The sequence below is a fragment of the Camarhynchus parvulus genome, chromosome 4, assembly GCF_901933205.1.
Source record: "Camarhynchus parvulus chromosome 4, STF_HiC, whole genome shotgun sequence".
NCBI lineage: Eukaryota > Metazoa > Chordata > Aves > Passeriformes > Thraupidae > Camarhynchus > Camarhynchus parvulus.
The window spans coordinates 12,168,928-12,192,263 of record NC_044574.1 but is presented as its reverse complement, the minus strand read 5'-3'; the positions used below and the strand labels follow the sequence as shown (position 1 = coordinate 12,192,263).

Sequence of the window (23,336 nt, the reverse complement as noted above, 5' to 3'; positions counted from 1 at the left end):
TGGGGCATTAGTAAATGAATGTAATTCATGTAAACTGTGTCAAATTGCCCAGCTTCACAGTAGTTTGTAGACCCCTCCATCACTTCCCATGGATTTCATGTTGTGCTATTTGCAGTAAAGAATAAACACCCCCCAAATATCTTTTAGTCTTCAGGTATTTGAAATACGTTATTATACATACATAATTAATTCTTCTAAAATAATGTTAATGCTGAATGCTGATAAAAAGCATGCAAGAGAGTTGTGACCCTAGAACATACGTTCAGTCTTGATACCTTTTTCCTTTTTTTTTTTCTTTTTTATTTGTCTGCATCATGAACGTGTATAGAAATAGTTTTGATAGTGGAGTTTTCTGGATTCAGAACTCAGAGAAATTGCAGTGTTTTCAGAAAAGGCTGATGATGCTGTTAAACATAGGCTTTGTCTTAGAAGGTGGCTGTGGTAACAGTGGGAAGGAAGAAAAGCAAATACCTGTTATTTGATAGCTTAATTATTAGTCCTTTTTCATTACTGTTGTTTTGGTTGTACTTCAAGCATTGCTGCCTAACTTCCTCAGAAATTCCATTGCCACCTAGTTCATCTTAAAAATCTAGCAAGAGCAGAGCAGGTTATTGTGAGATAGATGTAAGTGTAACTGGAGAACAAAAAAATTCATGTCAGATGCTGTCAGTGTTTGAACTCTTAGCAACCATTACCATGCATAAAAGCCTTCATGCTTCCCTTGTGCAAACCAGAAATCTTGTATCTGTAAATGTTTTTTTGTTTCTTTTTTTTTCAAAAGTGTATCTGGCAGCAGTAGGTGACATCAGCAACAACCCCATTATTATTAATAATAATAATAATAATAATTAAAAAACCCAGTGTAAGCGCTTTCTGGAATGTACCTTAACATGTAGGTCTTGGTCAGACATGAATATCTGTATTTCAGAAGGGGGCAGAAAAAGGTTCCAAAACCTGTTTGAAAGGAGCATATGGGATGAGGACATTAAAAATGAAACCAATTGAAGCCATATGAGAACTTGAGGAGCTTTAGAGATAGGCCAGTGGCCTTGGGGGAAATGAAGACGTGTTTCTTTTCAGTCCATTTCAGACCACTGTCATAACTTTGAAGTTGCTACTATAATATTTCAAATTTCTGAAGTGCCAAAATTAGTTTTCTTTTTATCAGGCTTTGCAAGAAGCAGGGTAACTATATTATGAAAATCTCATTCAGTTTATTTCTCATTTTGATACTTTAACTGGATCCTTTGTGGGTTTGATAACAGAGCTTTTAGGAATGTGTCTGTTCTCTTTCCAAGTTGATTATCTGAACCTAATGAGCCAAAGGGAGAAGAATACCACATGCTGACAGGGTAGCCAAAACCTGTGTTGCTGAGTGGGTGCTGTGGTACCAGTGTGCAGGATGTCTTCTGAACAACATTGGGCTTTGCAGCTGGAAGATTTTTTTCCACCTCCTCCAATTTGATCCTGTTTATAACGTACTTCTACTGTGTTCACCCTACTTCAAATAACTATTTTCTAAGTTTTGAGGCGTAATACCAATTTAGTTTTGGGATTATATTCTGTAGTAATGATTAGATGCACCTGTTATGAAACATACTGCTCCCTAATTCCTTTTTCAAATAGCTTAGTCTGTAAAGCCTGCAAGTTCTACAAATTTCTAACACAGAATTGAGGCAATATTTAAATACATGGGTTTTGTTATTTATTTATTACTGACTTTAATTTTTTTTCTTGTTACTCACTGGTTCTTTGTATCTCCTGACATTTTAAATTAGTTTTGTTTGGTGAAGTTACTCAGCAACAAGGAAAGCTTTACTCTAAAACATGTATTTAGGTATAAGAAATTTCAATCCAGTTTTGGTGATGGGTACAATATTAAGACAAAGGGGAAAAGCATATACTAGTGTTGCTTACAAGTAGAAGTCAAGAAAGAGAACAGGAATTAAATACCTAAATGAGAAGTAATTTAGGAGTAAAATACATAAAGAGTTGCTTCTTTAACCCAGATTAATTCCCATTGAAGATTTGGTCCTTGGCATCTCAGGAATTTTTTCTCTCATGTGATTCCTTTAATTCTTAAGAAAGATAAGAGAATTTCCACAGAAAGAGCTGTTCTCAATAGTGGGCTTATTGCAATGATTTCTCTCCAATTTAGAGGACAGCTACAAAAAGGACTGAAGCAATCTATTCACATGGAGAAGATGAGGGACAATGGGTACATGTTTCACTGGGGGCAGTTTGATCTTGATATGAGAATTTTTTTCTTTTTCTGTTTTCTTGTAGTGAGAACAGTCATTCACTGGAACAACCTCCTCAGGAATGTGATAGAATCCCTGTTGCTGGAGGTTTTTGAGATGCAGTAGGGTGCTAGATAGTCTTGTGTAATCTCCTTCTCCCTTGGAAGGGTAGACCACATGATTCTTTGAGGTCCCTTCCAGCCTGAGCTGTAATGTGATTCTGTGATTCTTTGCTTTTAGAGCTCTGTTTTTGGAATAGTGAGTAGCCATCCCTTTTTCCTCAAAATACAGCAGTGGCTTCTCTTTAGAGCAGGTTACAAGGAATGTATTGTCTCACAATGGGATTATGCACAGGAACAATCCATTGCACTTTGCTTTTTTGGGAGGTGGGAGTGAAGAGGACTAATTTAGGAAGTCTTAATCTTATGGATACTGTCATCTTCATTAGAAATACTACAGACTGAAGTGAAGATGGTCATTAAGTTCTTTCCACCTCAGAGTGTTGATGGTATCATTAGCACTGTTTTAGTTGCTTCAGGGAGCCTCCTTCCATGCTTGCTTTATAGTGTTCTAGTGTCACCAAGTGTAGCAGGGAAATGGAACTCTGAAGTCTGGACTGAGGTTCTGTCAGGTAAGTACAAAAAATTTTGTATCAAAAATAAGTAAGAAAACCCATTCCCAACCTTACTAGGCATACACAGATATTTAAGATACAGCCGTTGTCATGTTATCAGTCACTTCTGTTTAAAGTAAGAATTTCAAAGGAATATGGGAATCTTGATTGACTATGGGAGTCTTGATTGATTAGACCTTCAGGGTTATTTTTGCAAATAAGCAGGATGTTCCCTTCTGCTCTGTTAGTAATATTTAATACGTGGGTTTTGGTCTTGATTCTGATGCAGGCTTCTCCAGTGTTACTGGTGCAGATTTGTGTGGCTTTCTCCAATATTATCTTTTTTTGTACAGTGAGCTAGTTTGATGTCTGCATAGAAGATAAGACTAAGGATGTGTGTATGGGGGGGTTGTGTTGGTTTTCATTCCTCTTTATTTGTATGTATGTGAGGGTGGGATTGTTTTTTGTTTGGGTTTGTTAGTGGTGCTACATCTATGCCTTGCCCAATTGGAATGGTCTTTGTTGGGTATTGTTGTATGGATTCAGGCTCAGTATCACAAAATATTAGATTGGTAAGTCAGGAGCTTCCAGAGAGTTCCTAGCAGATTTTTGCAGAAAACATAGGTGGAAGTAAAACCCTAATACACTGCAACCAAATTTTACTGGAATGTTCGCAGTTTCTATTCTGGCTCATTGGCTTAAACTGAAATAGCTATTAAAATATTGGGAAAATTTATAAGCCAGTCTGTTTTGCCCAGCTGTATTTCAAAGGAATAGAGAATTTCCAAGAAAGGAATCTTGTTTATGGTAAACTGTACTGTGGTACCAGGGTCTTCAGGACTGCTATGGTTATACATGTGTTATTCATACCTATCAAGAATTACTGTAAATTTCTCTAAATATACACACTTTAAGTGCATGTTGGTTTGTTTTGGAATACTGAAGTACTGAAGGTAACTGAGTTATTGTTGGCACCTAGAACACAATTCTTATCCAAGCCATACTTGCTACTTTTGGAAGTGAGTCTAAGAGCTCAAGATGTAAAAGTTCTTAAGAAGTACTTCATTCTGACTGTGTACTCTTTTTTTCCTTTTTTTAATTTACCTCTCCCCTCAGGTTGTTCGGCAGCAATGATCTATTGCTGATCGGAGGGTTTAAGTGGGCAGAAGTAGAAGGCTCTTTGGGATTTTTTTCACCAGTATTGACTGATGGAGTAGAAAATACAAAGATAGTATGAATTGGGTTTGCACATTTTCCTTGATTTCTGTGATACAGTTCATAGAAATAGTTTTGAGGGTTTTGTGGCTAGTTGAGGTTTGTCGCATCAGGAGACAAGTAAGGATTTCAGTGATAGACTTGCCTTTTTTTTTCCTACAACTGAAGATACTGCTTGTGTACCATCTTTCTAGAGAACAATTCTCAAATTGATTTGCACATTTATTAGATGTCTACGTGGCCTAAAGATTACTAAAGAAATCTCTTGAACAATGCTATATAAGATATTCATTATTTAGGGAGTGTGTTAGGGAGTTTACTTGGTTCAGTTTGTTTTTTTTTTAAGGCTTGTCAATGGTCTCTTCAAAATGTTTGGAAATCACTGGTATTTTGTGCTGAGATAGGTGACTTTTTAGGCACTTTTGGTCCATTAAGGAAAACCTCATAAAATTCATGTGGATTTACAGACTGTTTAATGTAAGTAAAGTGCAGTATGTTTCTGCCAAGTATACATGTTTTCGGCCGTTTGCATTTTATTACTGAATTTACTTCAGATAAATTAGGCAAAAAATCGTGAAATTGCTGTCAAGTTTTTAACTTTTGGGGACCCACAGAATTGCTGTTGGTGGAGATCTGAACATTGTGAGACAGCCTTTTGACTTCACGCTAGACTAACTTTTGATCAGAATACCTTGCTCTTAGTTTCCTAGTAGCAAACCAAACAGGTGCTTTTAAGATTTGATTGTTGTTTAAATGCTGATTAAAAATATATTTGTAGATGTGTGTGTTCTCAAACCAGTTTATGATGCAGTAAATGTGGCATTAAGATACTATAATCTGTGTGAAGCAGAAGGCATTGCCTTAAAATATACTTTGTGTGAAAAGTTATTTCATTGATTGTTCTTTATGCAGTATTAAAATCAGTGTTCTGTGTTGTATCTTTCACATACTAATTGTAAGGTTAACTGATTTTGAATATAACAAATTTTGGTTTAGAGCTATAGATTTGTTCCTGTGGACTGTTCTGCCTTATAGAGCCTTTATTTTAAAAAACCCCAAAACCTAACACAAACTAGAGCTAGACACTCTGTGAGATAAAGGCTTTGTTTGTAAGCCTTTGGTCGTGCAGGAAGATTGAAATGCAGTTGTTATGCATACTTTCCAAATCAAGTGTCTTCTGTTGCTTTTAATCTACTTCTTTCAATAGTTTTTGGAAGTTAACAGTTTTTTTCTGAACCTCGAAAGTAAAAATCCTTTTTTTTTTTAAAGGTGATGTTTTCCTAACTCTCAGAATTAATTAGCTATTGCACTGCAAACTTTGTACTTTTGTGACTGGATTGAGATTTTTGCTTTTGATTTTTCAATTTTTAACAGAAAGGCTTTTTTTGCAGGAAGACTAATTATTTGTAGACTGATTTGAAGTAGTTCCATTCAGATAATATTTTATATGGAGGCATAAAAAGTCTTCAGAATGATAGTTACACTTCTGCTGACTCTGATCAGAGTTTTTATTCTTGCTTTTTGATCATTGTCACTTACATATTTAAAGTCCGAAATGTAGTTTTCTTTTTTATATTAAGAGAAAAAGAGAGCAGCGGAAGGGACACCTCAGCCCATATGTGATATATTTGAGGGCTTGACCTTGTGGTTTTAAGTCCATAAATGATTTTGGCCTATCTCTCTGCCCTGGGATGGGGATATCATTGCCAGCTTTAGTCTGTGTTTGGCTTGCATGTGCTAAGGACACAGGACACTTTGGTGACTGAACTGGGGATGCTCTTGCTAGGTTCCCAGATCCAGTGGAATGTGCTGTTAGTTCTCCTGCCATCCCATATTAACCCAGTAGAGGGACCTGATGTCTGGATTTATATTCTAGTAATAGATACTAGTTTTTCCCATGTATATTTTGGGTGAAAGAGGATGTGGGGTTTTGCATGTGTTTCGTGTTTGTACGTCTCATCCATAACCTAAAGAGAGGAGGAGAAATGAAGATTTGGTCCTGTGCACTCCACTAACCATATGTTAAATGTTAATCTGGCTGGTATGCCTATTTCACAAAAATAACAATGCTGCTTCTAGTATAATTACACCTGTTCTTTTATCATCCCTAAGAAATGCTTTTGGGTCACTCAAACACATTTTTTGATAAGGCATTAAATCTGCAGAGTGGGTTCAGCTACAGTAGGGAAATGCGGTGTGACTGCTGTACACAAGTGTCAGTAAATTTCAAAGTTCACCAGCAACATGTGGAAGTGAATTTCTTGAATGCAAAGCATTTTCTGTTTAGTTTGTGTTTGTGTTACTGCTTATTAAGCTGTATAAGCTTAAGCTTATACTAATAAGCTTGTACTGCTTATTAAGCAGTCCTGTAGGAATAATTTTTAAAATTTCCTGACCATAGTTTTTTAGTCAGTACCCCAACTAAATATGTAAATTTCAAATTGTGGGAATCAGTGTATGAAGAACAGAGTAGGTAGGAGGGGAAACTGTGAGACCAAGATGTTTAGCTGTACTTTTTATATGACTAATTTGAAATCCTTAGATTAGTCAAATGTATATGTTTACAGCAATGGGAATAAACCCCTTCTTCTTCCCATACATAAAAATGTAAACTGAAGAAAGGACCAATTAATCATATTTAGAAAATGGTACTATATCTTGAAATTAATATGCCCATAAAGCTTATTCATACAAAAGTTAAACCACTTTCTAAAAGCTCAGATAACTAAGTTTTAAAGTGTATAGAGGAAAACTTAACTATGATCCTGCCCTCTATCCCTTTCTAGGAAGGGGGTACTATAGCTGAGAGCTATGTAATTCAAATTTTGGGAAGTAATTTTTTGTGCACAATATTAGTTTTTTGAGAAAAATTGGGTAGATATGGATTCTTCTTCACTTGAGCAATGGAAGATGGCTGAAGTGTCTTTATTGTAAAAGCATGTGGCTCAGGAAACTTATTTATTTGTTTTTAGTTGACATTTGTCTTGTTAATTGCGCAGTAATGGAGCTGTTCTGTATTTCTCTGTCCAGTTACTGTTAGATACGGGACAGGTTTGGAGTATCATGGACTGTGAGTTTGTATTCTCTATTCTGTTTTAGGGGTGGGAATTGTGCTGGCAGGGATTGGAGCTCAGCTGTAGGCTTGTGCAAACTGTACAGGTTCCAAGGCAATCAGCTTCAGCTCGTGTGTTAGTGCAGAAGAAAAACATTCCTTCTCAAGGACTTTGCTTATCTGAGAAGCTTTATTTCCACACTCTCTGCTGCATTTGTGTTGGTGTGAGTGATCATGTTGAGCTGCTCATTCCTTTTTTATCAAGTTGTGACTACTAATGTATTCTCACAAAGGTTTACACAATACAGAGCAGAGATGGAAGTTCAAGGGCCAGGTTGGTGAGTCCTCCTAATAGTCAGGATTTCTTTGCAGCCATCTCTGTGCTGATACAATTGTACTGTTTGGATTTCTGGGCATAACTGAGATACTTCCTTCGTTTTCTTTGGGTATATGTCATTGCATGACAGTGCACTTGCCACATTTCTCCAAGCATAGACATGTGCTGCCTATATTCTCTGAAATCAGATGATTACAGTGGTCTGTGATGCTTGACACACAACTTTATCTCTAAAGCCAAGAAAGCAACCATAAACGTTATGAAATAACTTCTCCAGTCATGACATGCCCCTTTCAGACACCTTGAGTCTGTAGTGACAGTTTTCTGTTGAGTTCCTGGCTTTCTTTTCTGCAGTGTAAGTCAGATGTGTAAGTAAAATGATGCCTTTATACTTCTAGCTACAGCCTTGCTAAATTTTCTTCTTTCCTGATTTTACTTTAATGGGAAAAGTCTAAAGGCAGTCTGCTCAACAAACATAAGATTTTAACAGATGCAGCATTTGCATGTTCTCTCATTCTTGGAGTGGGTGTGACAAATTTCTTCTCCTTAGTTTTAGCCTAGAGGTAACTTCTAATTAGTGAACATCACATAGACTACCCTTTCAAACTGGTAAGATTATAAGCAAAAGTTTATAATTGACAGAAACTCAGATTACAGGATTTTATACTTGGATTGATTAGTTTTGATAAGGAGAATTCTTTCCTGCCTGCCCTCAGTCCCAAATACCCTGAGGTCGTAGCAGCGCATGTTGTGATCTGCTACATTGTCAGCTATTCTGTTACAGTCAGGCTCTGCAGGGTTATACCCTTCTGGTTGGGACAACTGGGAAAGAGGTGACTTTCTAGTGAACCATCTAGTGGATGGATGGTTCCCTGGTTTTTCACTATGAGTCTAAGATGAATTCTTTCCATGATAATATCTGGATTTGGAGTCATTATCTAACATTTAAGAATGTTTCCCTGTCCTCTCTATTCTGCATTTAGCAAAGTTTTTTTGCCATGGAGAAAACTTATGATTTGGTGTAATTGACAAACTTGCTGAGGGGGCACTTGATCCCACTGTCCATGTCACCGACAAAGGTGTTAAACAGCATCAGTACCAATACAGACCCGAGAAACACTTGTCACTGGCCTTCACTTGAACATCAAGCCATCGACCACAACTCTGAGTGTGACCATCCAACCAATTCCTTATCCACTCAGTGGTCCTTCTGTCAAATCCATGTCTCTCAGAGGCAAGGACAGTGTCACAAGCTTTGCACAGGTCCAGGTAGTTGACATCATTTACTCTTCCCTTACCCTCCAAAGCTGTTATCGTGTCATAGAAGGCCATGAAATTTGTCAGGCATGATCTGTCCCCAGTGAAGCCATGTTGGCTGTCACCAGTCACCTCCTTATTTTCCATGGGCTCTAGTACAGATTCCAGGAGGATCTGTGCCACGATCTTGTCACAGAAGTGACACTGACTGGCCTGTAGTTCCCTAAGTCTTCCTTTTTTTCCCTTTGTAAAAACAGATTATGTTTCCCTTCCTAATGTTGCAATTTATGTGGATCATGAGCTTCATAATGTTTTTATTTCAGTCGTATGGCAAGGTGTCACATTTGGTTTCTTATCAATAGTAGATATTTCTTTTTACAGCAAATGAAAGGAGAATCACTATCAAACTTCCTTTTTTTTTGCTTCTCCAATTTCTTGATAATTTAGAGGGAAGTGGTGGAATTGCTGCTTTTGCATAGCTGAATAGAATAAACCATTTCAAAATCTTTCTAAAATTTGTGCCTGTATCTCAATTTAAAATTGAATTAAGCACTCAAAATACTGGCTTTCTTGAGGCACCACTAGTGTGAAGAATACAGATACTTCAATGTTTCTTTAGCCGTATTTATAGTTATTAAGTTATTCTTGTCAGGAAGCTGCACTTTCAGTGTCTTCATGATTGAAAATCTCTAATGAAATTATCTAGTTACGTTGTAGGTAGGGGATAGTAGGACTCTGAAGAGCAGATGTTTGAGTAACAGTTTAGATACAAGAACTTGGGTTTTTTTCAGTATCCAGAGGGCATACTGGCTTTCTGTTGATACCTCTTTAATATTGGATGGTCATCTCTTGCAAATGTAGGTAGTGGTAGTCTGGTTTAAATATTTGAGCTCTCTAAGCAAAATTTTAGTTTTTCTTCTGTGTGTATGCACAGTTTTAAAATATGTAAGTTCAGAGTGGCATTGCTTTTGTGAAAAGTTCAGTGACCAGTGTAGAGCTCTTGCATTAAAACGAGGATTATGTTATAATCTCTAGTTCTGTTAGGAAACATGGTAAATGAAGGCATCTAGTAGGTGAAAAGATCAGAAGTCCTTGGTTATTCTTTCTATGTGGAGGAAGTAGTTTACCTGTCTTCATGCCTACAGAATGTTTTGCTGAGCTGCTGTCTTTCCTGTTTGTTATGGACTTGACACTTTTCAGTCTGAGGAGTAAACCTACTGATGGGCTCCTGACTGCTGAAGACAGAGAGCAAAAGAGAGGGGAAAAAAATTTAAGAGACTTATTTAACTAATTTAAACCGTTAAATTTAACTAATTTAAACCATTGGAACTACTGGGTTGTCTGTGGTTTTTTTTTGTTTGACAATTTGGTCACCATAAAAGAAGAGGATCACTCTGTTTGTGTCTCACCATTCTACAAACTCCCTCTCTAGCATGTATTACATGTTCTTGTTTCTCAGGCATTTTACTATAATGTTGAGCTTTGTAAAACCTTTTTGTCTTTGATCCAGAATGGTTCTGATTCACAAGAATTATGCCTAAGGTTTTTTTTTCTTCACTGTTCTGTGGGGTTTTATGGGTGTGATGTTTGATTTGTGTATAGAAAGTGCAAGATCCTCAGTAACATAGGCTATATCCAATACATATATGGTGCTGATAAATACTGTAGTTTAGATGAAGATTTTAAACTGCAAAATTTTTCATGGAATAGCTGTAATCCATGGTGTTTGCTAGTTTTGTAAAATCTGAGGCTATAAAACTTAGGAGTTTGTCCTGGAAAAAAAATGCAAACCCAAATTTTAAACTTGGCAGCCAGCTGTGACTGAAAACCATGTCTCCAAAAATTTTTTTGTTTGTGTATTATATAAAGAGGTAGAAAGAAAACAAGAATTCTGTCAGAGCTATGTCCTCAATTGCTGCATCCTGCAGGACAAACCGTGTTGTTCCCAGAGTGCACAAACAATTCACTCACTCTGGAAGGAAGAATGAAACCATGATACCACAGCTGTGGGGTGGGGGCCTGAGAGAGAATTCCATTTTGCTTCCCTTCCCCCATTAAAAAATGCATCTTAAAAGAGGTTTTTCGGTTTTTAAAAGTTGAAAACTGTCAAAGTTTGTAGACAAGTGTCAGATATTTTTGAAATTACATGTCTGAAGGGCTGAATGAAATGCTTTATAAATTTCTGTGAGCATGAAGGTTCTTGCTGCTCTGCTGACAGATCGTTGGTAAAGCTGTGATCTATCAGTACAAAGCAAACCTTTGTTAGCATAGAGAAAAACAGTAATACATAGCATTTTGGGAATGTTTTCCTACTGCAGATGTTGTCTTTGTGAACTTTCCACATAAAATCAGAATAAATGAAGTTAACCCGCTGCAAATTTGCTGGCGTACCTGGATCTTCACCCACAATGGGTCTCTACTTATTTGCAGCTGTGCCCATGAGAATGAGCTGGAGGGCTTTTGGGAGCTGGTGGGGAGTAGGTGATTCTCATTAGTTTGTTTTCTTTCCCATGAATATTGGTAAGAGTTAGAGTGCTCTACAGCCTCATTGTATAAAGAAATACATAAACTGCAATTTTGGAAAAGACTTAAAAATTTAATTTTAAAAAATGAACTGTAGATATGCACAGTCTTTTAAGCCTATTCTCTGATTTTTTTAAAATTATTTTCTATTATTTCTTTTGTTATTCCTTCTAATAAAAGTACAGTAGCCTGTTCAAATTTTTGGTTTTAAGTGAATCACTGGCACCTTGCACAAGTGCTAGGAAAATCAGAGTAACTGGTAGCTTTTTGCTCTTTCAGCACGAAATGCAGTTCTCCAGTTTTGGTGCTCAAATAAGACTTTAAGCAGTCAATCCAGCAAATTGCTCTGCTCCTTCTCATGAAGTCAATATATAAATTTTGTAAATTCTGAAAAGCCATATAAAAGGGATACTGTATCTTCAGATGATTGCATATAATACAATAACATTCTACTCTGATGTTATTGTTCTTCATCATTCTTGCATGTGTAGGAAGCCAACCCCACCTACTCACCCTCAGTTCTCAATTACTTGGATTTTCTTCTGAAAATTTTATGATAACTACTGCTATCTCTAGATGTAATCATGTTCATTTTAACACTGAGTTGAAGGCTTCAGGATCTAACACCACATTTTCTTCTTGTGGCTTGTTTAACTTTCTGTTAAGTTTGATCTTAACTCTCTGAACTACTTGCTTCTCATTCTTATTATTTCAGAGATCAGTGAAACTCACATATTTTGTGTAAATTACAGTAATACATTCAACCATAAGTTGGCCATAAAATTGCCTTTGTGGATATACTTTGCAAAAATTGGAAAATATTACAGTGTAGTGTGAGTTGCCTCCATGTCCTGTGAAAGATGCATGTGCTTTTCTGAATAGTAAATGCAAGTTTTATGTTATCAAACTAATCTTTAATTTGGCAAAAAGTAGTTTTTAGCAGATAGAACGGGGTTGGTTTCATTTTGCTCAGTATGTTATTTGTAGTTCTGCTCTGCTATAGTACTGAGATACTAATGTATTTAAATAATGTAATTTCTTTATTTGGTTTTAGGAGAATGACATCTTCCTGGGCTGGGAAAAGGGAGCTTACAAGAAATGGGGAAAGAGTAAGAAAAAGTGCTCTGATCTAACACTAGAGGAAATGAAAAAACAGGCTGCTGTCCAGTGTCTTCGCTCTGCTTCTGATGAAGTAAGTTTGGCCTATTTAGTAGATTCTTAAGGCTTTATGTCCTTCTTTGTGCTAGATGTATTTTGCTTGTGATACTTATATTTTAATTTGTGGCTTCTTAAAGTGCTAGTTTGCCAAGAGTTCTTCGAGAATTGCTTATTTTTATTTAGTAATCATGATATCGGTGTATGTTAGAATGATTTCACAAGAGATGCTGTACTATGTGGTGTCATGCTTTCCTTTCTGTAAACCCTTCCCTATTCTTGTCAGGGGCACCAGTTTGAGTTGAAATTACCACAAAACTTTGCATAAAGGTAATTCTAAAAATTCTTAGTTGGCTTTGTGTTGTGTGTGGATAGAAAGGACTGGAACATGTGGGCAGAAGCCATCTTGCTCTGTGCATGCAACATGTGTAATCCAGAATTCCTAAATAAAAAGCCATGTATAGTAGCAAATGTTCACTTTCCAGGTTACAGGATTGAGTGGAAGTGGGATAGAAGTGCACTGACTCTAGAGCAGGTGAGGAGAAGTGAAGGCAGCAGGTTGAAGGAAGACAGCAGAGGCAGCAGATAGTGTGTAGTTGAGCAGACGAGTGGACAAAGGGAGAAGCAGTTGAAGGCAATGTTTAAAAAGAAAGAATGATCTGTAGCACAAGTCAAAGGAAGCTCTCCAAGGAGATTTTTCAGACAGCAAAAATGAGAACCTGTTTTTTTAGTTTACAGAACTATAAATATTCTGATCTGTCAGTGCTGTAAGAAGCAGCTACCCCACCTCTGCAGCCTGGTTGCGTTACTGCTCTCCACACCTTCCTAGTCATAGCTTGTGCTTGCACAAGCATTTGGGTGGTTATGTGCACAACTGGTTTGGGAAAGTGAGTCAGTTTCCTGAGATTAACCTGGTTGGGGCAGAGGAAATGTTAACCCAGAGAGGTTTCCTGGTCAGATTTGTGGCACAGGCACTTGTGCCAGCAAGGCTGTGACAAAGTAATGAAGGAAGTGGGGAAGATGTGGTGGTTATTCCCACCACCTTCAGCAGCATTGCCATCATGTTCTGGCTCACTGTGAGGGTACTTGAATATTTGTTCTGTTACCAAATTGCTAATTGACTAACTGGGAGATTTCTGACCTCCCATTTTCCCATTACTTATTATCCTAACAAAGTGATGCAAAGTACAGTTTTGTTGGTAATTTGCTCTGCTCTCAAAGTTACAGAATATTGAGGTCAGCACTCCAACTACCACAGAAGTTAATTTGAATATGAAGCAAACACAGAGAAATAATTGCAAGAAGTAATGTCTTTCTTGAGGATATGTTTGTCTTTGTATACTCATTTTATGAACAATAAAATGTAGGTCTCATACATAGACTGCAGGAATACTGATGATTGATTCTTAACTTCAGAAATTACACTCTTGATCCATCTCCACATAGCTGAAAATCAAGAATCATCACTTAAAACTAAATTTATGTTATATAGAGAAATTTAGTTGCAGAGCAAAAGGAAGGAGGTGAATTTATTAATAATCTTTAACAGAGAAGGAAAGAAACTATTCAACTACAGTTTTGAAAGAATAAAAATACATGAGATCTGAAAGGTTGAAAAATAACTTCACCTTTGACCTCTGTCACCTTGTTAGTGTTCAACATTAACCTATAATCTGCAACCTGTAGACTTGAGTTATTTCAGAGCTATTTTGGCTTCTGTTGCCTGCTCATACAATTAAGCTTGCACATTTTTTGTCATTAATGAAATTGCAGGTCATAATTTTTATAATGTATATTGAAACACAGAAATGAACCTTTAAACCTTTTAAAAAAAGTTTTTACTTAAAGCTGCTTTGTAGGTAGTTTAACACAAGCATTGCTTGAAAGAAATAGAGACTTATAATTTTTTCCACCAGAATTAAAGGGAAGGGTGAGATCCTACTTAAATGCTAGTAATACCTTTTATTTCTGATTTTTGAAACACATTTCTGATGTTGTTGGGTTTTTGTATTTAAGTTTGTGTGCTGATCTGATGGGAATAATGAATAGATTTTGGACTGTAAAAGATAATCTTAAAATAATATTTTTGCTGAGGCATTCAAGCTCTTCCATACAATCTTCATGGTTTCGTCACTGCAAAAAGATAAAAATACTCTGTGAACTGTAGTTGAAATGGTAGATCAGTTGTGTGTAAGGAGTATTTATAAAAATTGTTGAGATACAAATATATACTTTTTTTCCAGTGCCACTTGAATTTTTTAAACAGTTTTCTGAATCATCTGAGAAATGTTTACCTGTGATTTTTTTTGTTGTCAGATGAGGTAGATGTGTTCATTAGGATGTTCTCTTTTTGCAAGTGGCCTGATAAATAGTCCACATGATCAGTTGTGGAGCTTTTTTATAGTTTTTCTTACCTTCTGTGATCCCTTTTGCAAAGTAGGTGGATGCAGAAATGCCAATCTGCTCACATGGATGGGGAACACTTGCTCTTGCAGCCTAATCTCTTCTTTCAACCTTAGTATTGGAGTAAAACAAGCAAGTTTGAGTCCCTTTAATGAGAATAACTGGGAAAAAGTCCTAGGGGATTTCAACTTGAATCTATTTAAATAAAATTGTATTTAAGTGAAGTGATTGTGGTTTTTACCCTGTGTGTGTCTGTAGACAGAGTGTGTATAGGCACACACAAACAAACACGCACAAAAGAGCCAAATCAGGGTGACAATTCAGTGAAGACTTTAGGATTTTGTTGCCTGATCATTTTAGAGAGAAAAGTGTGTGGAGGATGAAAAGGTAATGAGGGTCAGTAGTAACTTTTCTAACTCTCATAGCAAATTACAGAGATATGGTTAATGTAATTTTGATTTTTGCATTTACCTATTTAAACCAATAATGTGTTAAGAAATGGCAGACAGTCTGCCTCCTCCCCTACCAGTAACCAAAAGCCTTAAAATTGGGTGATCACTTCAAGAAGGTGCTTGATGGAGAGAGGAAGTGATAAAATAGATTATATGAAAATTGGCTTGATAGCAGTAAGTACTTTTTTTGTCAGACTTCCATTTAGTGGTTGAAACAAGTATTTTGAAATAACCTCTTGTGGGTTTTCATTTCCACAGTATTCATTCTTAGGGTACTTCATTTATACATTTATACTTAATTTATATTTTACATTCATACTTAGGTGCTTCGTTTGGTAGCTTAGTTTTGCTTCACTTCTGTTCTTCCTCTTGTGTTAAGAAGAGTAATGCTGTAAAACACTAATCTGAGACAGAAATCCAAGGTTTAGTTTTAATTTCACAGTGCTGAAAACAAATATATGACTTGAAGAAGCCCAAATTTGGTGTTTATTTCTAAAACATTTCCTACATTGTGGAGAATGAAGAGTCAAAGAAGCTGCTCTGCCTCTGTGTCTTTGCCATGGCAGAGGCTGTTGTGGACTAAGTGTGTTCAGGCGCCATCTGGTATATGTGAGAATGCAAATTGTTAATGGGTGTACATTCTGAGGACAGTATTTTTTGTGTGACAAGCATTTTGGTGTCTCAAATTGCCTGTATTTGTATAAATGAGTCTTTGGCTGCAGATGCTCTTGATGCAGTCAGGAGCAGAGGAAATGTAAGTACATTGCAACTCTCCAGAAAATGGAGACAGAATGATGGTGAGAAAGACTTTAAGACAAGTACTCTAATGTAGCAATCAATTGCTATTCTTACTGTAGTTCTAAAGTTTATTTTTTCTGAAACACTTGAATAAATAGCAGTTTAAAGACATGCTGAATAATTGCTCAAATTTTAAAAAGATTGTTAATATTGACCTTGAGTAGAGATTTTGTCTTAATTTTTATCCTGCTAAAGTATGGAAGAAATTTTTGAAGGTTGTTTTGCAATTAACTGCTCAAGTAGGGATGGATATCCATTCTAATGAAACATTGGGTAAAAAATCCTAATGCTTAGGACTGGGGAATATTTATATAAAGTACTTTGATGAAAATAAGAAATATTATCCTCAAATTACTACCTCAAATTTTAAGTAAAAACAGCTGATCTGTCAGCATTAAATGGCTTGGTGATTCGTTGTATTGTTGTTGTTTGTAGAAACATGATCCGTTTGTTCAGGTGCAAGTGGAGGTTCTTTTTGTTTAAACCTCCTAATTCTGAAAGTACATTATTTTGTATTTGAATAATGAAACTTGTCATTACTTGTAATGTTATTGTAAAAAGACAGAAGGCAGTATCTTTGAGACTCAGAAATTTATTAAATAAATAAGAGTTTAGAAATTCACATGTGCTACTTTTACAAGGTGGATACTGGGAGCAAGGTTGGAATTAGAGGTTACATATGGAGACTGATACATGTAAGACTTTTCAATAGGTACGTTTCCTAGTAATAATATTGAAATTACTTATGTGCCTGTCCATTGGTGACAAATCCAAGCTTAATTAGCTTGTACCTGACTACTTTTCTGCTAAAATTGGTGTTGTTCAATAGAGCGAGCAGGTCTCCTCTGTGTTGTTGCAGTTCAGTCACCAAACACGTGCAGTGTGACACATGAAGCTGCACCCCAAGATGGTGCCAGAGTTTCAGTTCAACCAGTTGCTGTGTCCTTCTGCTGTGTGAGGACTTTTTAAGAATGAGAAAAGGAGACAACTTCTTGTGATCTTATTTTCTGCACGGATGAAACCAGTGCTCCAAGACTTTCCTTCTCCCAGTGTAGGGGCCACTTTACCTAAGCTGGTCCCCAGCACATCCTGAGACATCCTAGTGTCCAGGGCTGCTGATCTCCCAAGGCCTGCCATAATGGGGTTCAGGCAGTGTGGTCCATTCTGAACTAACCAAGCTCTCAAAATCTGCTAACACAAAACAGTGTGCAACGTGTTAAAGCAAGAGCTAGTCTTGGTTGATAGATTCCATGATGAATTTTGAAAGAGAACTACTCTAATATATTTGACAAGAACACACAGTGCCTTCCATCCCACTGTTCTAAGAAATTACTGCTTGGAGATAACATAGAAACATAATTGGTGAAACTTTGTAACAGTAATTTATTTTAAATTACTCAGGTGTGGCATGCTAACAGCACAGAGCATTGGCTTTGCTTACTTTGAGTCATGAGGAGGGCATATAACTCTTCTGATACTTGTGTTATCATATGGGATCATGTAGAGGAACAAGTGTGGGTCTAGTGAACAGTTTTGTTAAAAATTTAAAATGATAATTTTATTCTCAAATGTGCCTTGCTTTCAGCACAGACTTGAGATATGTCTAAAATAAGATTTTGTTGAAATTTTCTTAGTGTTTGTCATCTTTCTTACTTGAAGTGCAGAACTGTCAAACTTTCATAGAATGCTAGAATGGTTTGGTTTGGAAGGAACCTTAAAGATAATCTCATTCCAACCTCCTGCCATGAGCAGGGACACCTCCCGCTAGACCAGTTTGCTTGGAGCCCCATCCAACCTGGCCTTCAACATTTGCAGGGGTGGGGCATCCAGGCAGTTATTACAGTTCTGTACATAAACCTTCTTTGAAGAAATAATCTGCTAGTGCAGGCCAAATGAACAAATTGGTTATGATTGTGCATCTGAGCATGGTTTTATTGATGGGTTACTTTGGCCAGCTATTGCTGCCTCCAGAGATAATGGTATCTGTGTGACATTTGGCCTAGGGCACTGTTGCATAATCTGCCTTACACTTTGCAATAGTGATAAAGAACTGAGAAAAAAGGACTTCTGGAATTTGTAGCAAGGGAACAGTCTTTCTTTTCCTCTTAAGTAGAATGGCACCTTGACAAGATGATTTAAAATTTATTTTAATCACTGATTTATTCCTGCTGTTCCCTGCTTCTCTAATGTAATCCAATGTTAATTAGATAATACACATAGACCACTACACTGGAATACCACTGAATCTGGTATACTGTAAACATCAGGTGGTTTCTTGAATGATTTAAATTGCACATTTTTGTATAACAAGGAGTGACATGAATGAGAGTGTTAATGTAAAGATATGGGACATCACAAGAATGAATCAAGTTGTGTAAAAGCCATCTTAACAAATCAGAAAAGTGAAGTGCATGTTGAAAATTTGAATTTATTAAACCAAAAAAATGAAGTTTCCAAAAGAGCCTTAGTGGTTCTTGAAGCATATATGCTGACTAGCTCAGTAGTTAGCATTTCTTTGTGCCTGGTTGTTCAGAGTCTTTTACTGGAAAATGCCAAAACACTTCACAAAGTCAATGAATATTATCTTTTTTTTGAGTTGTATCGAGTTGCCCTTATTGAAAGGGATATAAGCAGTTTCCAGAACATGCAGCGTAATTTAGGAAAGAATTTTTAAAATAATTTTAGATACCATATAGAAAATGAAAGTAATTTTTCTTGCCAAGGTAACCATCACAGAATAGATTAATTACAATAAATCAATTTCTTTTTCTTTATGGCATTAAACAGATATTCAAAGTACCACATATCTGATTTGTCTTGTTACTGAAGCCTCTTTGCTGTCGGTAATAGTAACATTAATTGAAGTTGACAAAACTTTTAATTATTCCAACTTTTGTATACATTTTCTCAATATAGAGAAGATACATATTGAACTGGAGAAATTCCTTGTGGGAGCTTAGTCTACACAAAAGTGGCTTCATAAGCATTATTTCCAATAGTACAGATGACTGCCTTGGAGGCTGAAAGTGTGTGTTCAGTGTGATTGAAAGTTATTTCACCTTGTATGTGCTTCCAATGAAAATGGGGACAAACTGGGGCAAGGCAGATCTGTCCTCACACAGCTTCTCTGCTAAGCCTGGGACAGAAGCAAAGTTGGCATATGCATTTCTTGGAGGGAGGAGCAGCACAGTCTTTCAGGCACAAAGGAGTGGCCAGGAAAATGCCAGAGGAGTTGGTTACAGAGCTCTCCTGAATAATGCCCTGTGTTCCCTCACAGAGCAGTGTTATTAAATTATCATTTTCCTTAATGCAGAACAATTATTTTCACCAAAAATTTGAGTTGGGTGTCCATTATGAATTCTTATACACATAAGCAAACTTGAACAAATTTGGCAGAGCACCTGCTGGGGAAAATTCAAGTGTCCTTTCTGCAATTCACTTGATGCAGAAAAGAGCCTTTGCATAATTGGTGGGAACGCACTTTATGAGTTTCTCCCATTTCATTGATAATACAGATAAGAACATTTTAGCATGGGCAAGCTGAAGTACTGTGATTAAGTGAAATCTCAGCAGCACTGCTTACAAGGATAGCAAGTCTGTTGTGGCTTTGAAGTCAGCATGTTTGTTTATATGTGATGAATAATAATCAGGGAGAATAGTTTATAGTGAGGAATTATCCTTTCTTGGGGGGATAACTTCTATTTCAGTGTAGCCTGCTATGGGAGGGATCTAAGAGAATTAAGTTTTAAATAACAGAAGTCAGATTAGCTGCTCTAGTAACCTACATTTAGGGATAGCGTGTTCATTTGAAGTTAATTTGAGGTGGCAGATGATCTCTTTTATCTAGAATTAGTAAATAACATGTGCTATTTATTATCCCTCTCTCTCTCTTAGAAGGTGTTGTGTGAAGTGGTGAATCATAGCTCTGAAATCTGAGCCTGATCCTAGCTATGTGCTAGATATGTAATTTACCTTTCCTAATGTTGTTTTAATACCAAAGACAGAATTAAGAGAGCTGTAGGGAAGTATTTTTATTTCCTTGTTGGAGTGCTATTGCTCTCTCATTTCTTAAAATAGCTTGGATTTTTGTGATATTAAATTAGTTTGCTTGGAAATTGATATTCTGAGGTCACACGTTGATTGAGGATTACTTTGGATCAAGTATTCATGAGCCCCAAAAAGAGAAGTTAATAAATAGAATCTGTTTTTCTGACTGGTCCAATATCTTTGTTGTAAATCATTATGTATTCAAGTGAGCAGATAAAGATTTGAGTGTGTTCTTGCTTCTAAAGGGTCAAAAAAGTTGTACATACTTTTAAATGTTTCTTAGTGTCATCCACCTTATTATGATGGAAAAAAATTCCATAATGCAAGCTGGAACCTTATTTTATTCCTTTGAACTCCACCTGGGTTGAACACCCCAGAGAAGATACTGTTTTAATGGATTGATTTATTTATTCATTTATTCATTCATATAGTGCTGATCTTGGGCCAAGATTTTTTTTAGTCTTTTTTCAGTCTGTCTTGAGCACCTCTTATGAGAGTACTTGTAATCAGATGAATTATACTGTGTCAGAATGGTAAAAAATGAAAACCTAGACTTCTAACTTTCTCTCATCATCCTACAAAATATAGAAATAGATGTGTGGTTGCAGTGAATCACATTTTGTGCCTTACTCAGTTCACGTGGCTTAACAGCTGATTCATATAGGAAAGCTGTTTAATCCTGCACTTGGTGACAGGAGACGTGCCAAGAAAACAGTCCTGGTTCAGTCACAGTGCCATTTTCTCTGGAGAGCCTATAGCCAGTTAAATCAGTGATTTGAAACTATGAATATATTGATTTACTTTAATTTCTAGATTGCTTGAACTTGTATTTTGTGAAAGGAGTGTCAGTGTTCTCTAGGTTATCCTCTTTCAGCAGGGGTTTGGACTAGATGATCTCCAGAGGTACTTTCCAACCTAAACAAATTCTATATGTTTGGGAAAAGGAAATGAGGATTTGTTTTGAAAGTGTAAGCTAGAAAGCTCTCAAAAGCCTAATAGCAAATGAGTGATTATTTTAATTGTTCAAGTAAAAGGAATTGTAATGCTTTTGCTTTTCAAAAAGATTGAAGAGGGGCAAGGACCTTTCCCCGTACCTTACAGGCCTGAAGTAACAAGCCATATTTAGTAAATATTTGCACTGCACAGTTCAAAGCTTCTGGAGGAAGCTTTTAACTTATGTTAGACTAGAGGCAAAAAAACTGAACATGCCGAAAAACCTAAAGCCAAACAGCATCTCCCTAAAACACTTCCCTTTGAGTTGTACAATCTGACAGAATTTTTCAGCTACTGTGTCTATATTCATGGTCTGTCAGATGTGGAAAATCTTCTAAGTACTGGCTATCAGAAGTTTGTTTTCCCTTGTTTTGTCCAGAAGGCTTGGCTATTGCATATGTGCAGAGCTGCAGGAAAAAGTATATGTTTGCTTGGCCTTTTTTTGTTGGAAATATGAGACCCATAACCAGATGATATTATGGGTGATGGGAAGAGGTGAAAGCTCAGTGAAAATGAAAAATTTTGTTGAACAATCCCCTTCTCAGTTCCATAGTATAGCTGTGTGAAATAATAGTGGTGCTGTTTGTGATCAAATTCAGGAAAAACTTCTTGAATTTTCTGGATGGTGACTGTGCTGTGCTTGTTTGCAACATTCAGAAGTAACTTGCTAGCAGAGGTGAATATCAGTTGAGAATTCAAGTGATTTGTCAAGCATATGAGACGAACTAATGTTTCACAGCTTCTTACTTCAAACTGTGAACACATAGAAGAAGCCAGTGCCCACTGTTAACATAGGCAACAGTTTTTAGCGAATTTCAGTTTGGTTTTCTGGATTTCTTCATGGTTCATGATATAACTGAATATTTTAAATTTATAACAACTACATTCAGAAGTAACTACACTTACAGATTTAATATCTTCTGGGGGCATTTTCTGCAGCTATGCAGGGGTTTGAATGTATATACAAAAGCAATTGGACTGCTTTAGGCTAATGAGTTACCACTTGTCATCTCTGACTGCTCTACTTCCAAAGCAGAGTGTGTTCAAAAGGTCTTTGATTTAATATTTGACATTATATATATGTATGTGCTTGTGTGTTTTGGCAAAAAAAAATCCAACCTCAAAAAGAAGTCAGAAGAATTAGAATTTACAAATATATATAAAAATTTTTGTGTGAGCTTTGCTCTTTTGTTTTCTTTTTTTTTTTTTTAAATTGGTCTTATTCTTTATTATGCAGAACTGCATTAATTAGGCTCTGAATAGGGTCATGGTGGTCAGTAAGGAAGACAGTGGTTATTGGAGTCCTGTAACTCCAGCAGTCAGATTGACTGTTCTTGTTCATGCTGGGTGAGTTCAGAAGCTTAATTTATCTGTTAGTACCATCACTCCTATGCCAGTAACATAACACCTATCCTTTATGTAATCCTTCCCTTGCTGCAGCCAGCTGATAAAAAGCCAAAAAGAAAACTTTTGGTGAAACTGGATGTATATTAAAGTAGGGGAAGGAAAGAGAAATATGTTATAAACAGTGGAAGAGAATAAAATGTGTTTGGTGTGCAGGAAATATTGTTATGCAAAATGAAAAATATGAATTAAAAATTAAGCACTGTCCTTTGTAATTTGAATGAGAGAAATAGGTTGGTAGAAATCTGGGCCAGACAATTTTGAGATTTAAGCCTTTTGTGATGGAATTAAAAAAAGGAATCATAATTGGGCACTAAAACCTCCATATTTCAAAATGTTTATAAGGTGCTTCAGTATTTGTACTGCATGAGGACTGTCTTTAAATTTGAACATAAGCAAAGTAATTCAAGCAGATCACCTAGCTTTGTTAGCGAGCTGTGTCCTATTGAACCAAGCCAGTGCCTGGAAAGTGTTACTTTCAGGCCATGGGGTTGTTACAGCTACAACAGCATTAAGGTAAACAAGAAAAAAAGTAGCTAAATCTCATATTCTGAGAACACCAGTGGCATATATGACATAACTGCCGTGGCATTTGGTACACTAAGGCTGCAGCACGTTTTCATGTGCTGCAGTGGGAAGTTGAGCAGGGGGTCTCTGGAGTCCTGGCGTTGTGCTCAGTGGGTCCCACCCCCGTTTTTTTCGAGCGAGCGCTGTCTCCTTCAGCGCCGGGCAGGACAGCGGGCGGCGCGTCAGCTGACTCAAGTATTAGTTTCATGGTCCAGGAGGAAATGAAACGTTTGATTCCAAAAGTTTTCGCTTCTTCGGTATAATGGTAAGAATATTGTTG

At 36.6% G+C, this 23,336-nt stretch overlaps 1 protein-coding gene across 3 annotated transcripts in view; it reads left to right on the top strand.

The window, feature by feature from the left end:
- Positions 1-23,336, top strand: part of KIAA0232 (KIAA0232 ortholog) — a 64,059-nt gene that overhangs the window by 19,431 nt on the left and 21,292 nt on the right. For all 3 annotated transcript variants that reach the window (XM_030946775.1, XM_030946774.1, XM_030946773.1), the window contains one exon: positions 12,292-12,429. In XM_030946775.1, coding sequence (XP_030802635.1) covers positions 12,382-12,429 — 48 coding nt within the window. In that variant the 5' untranslated portion in view covers positions 12,292-12,381. The remainder of the gene's footprint in view (positions 1-12,291; positions 12,430-23,336) is intronic.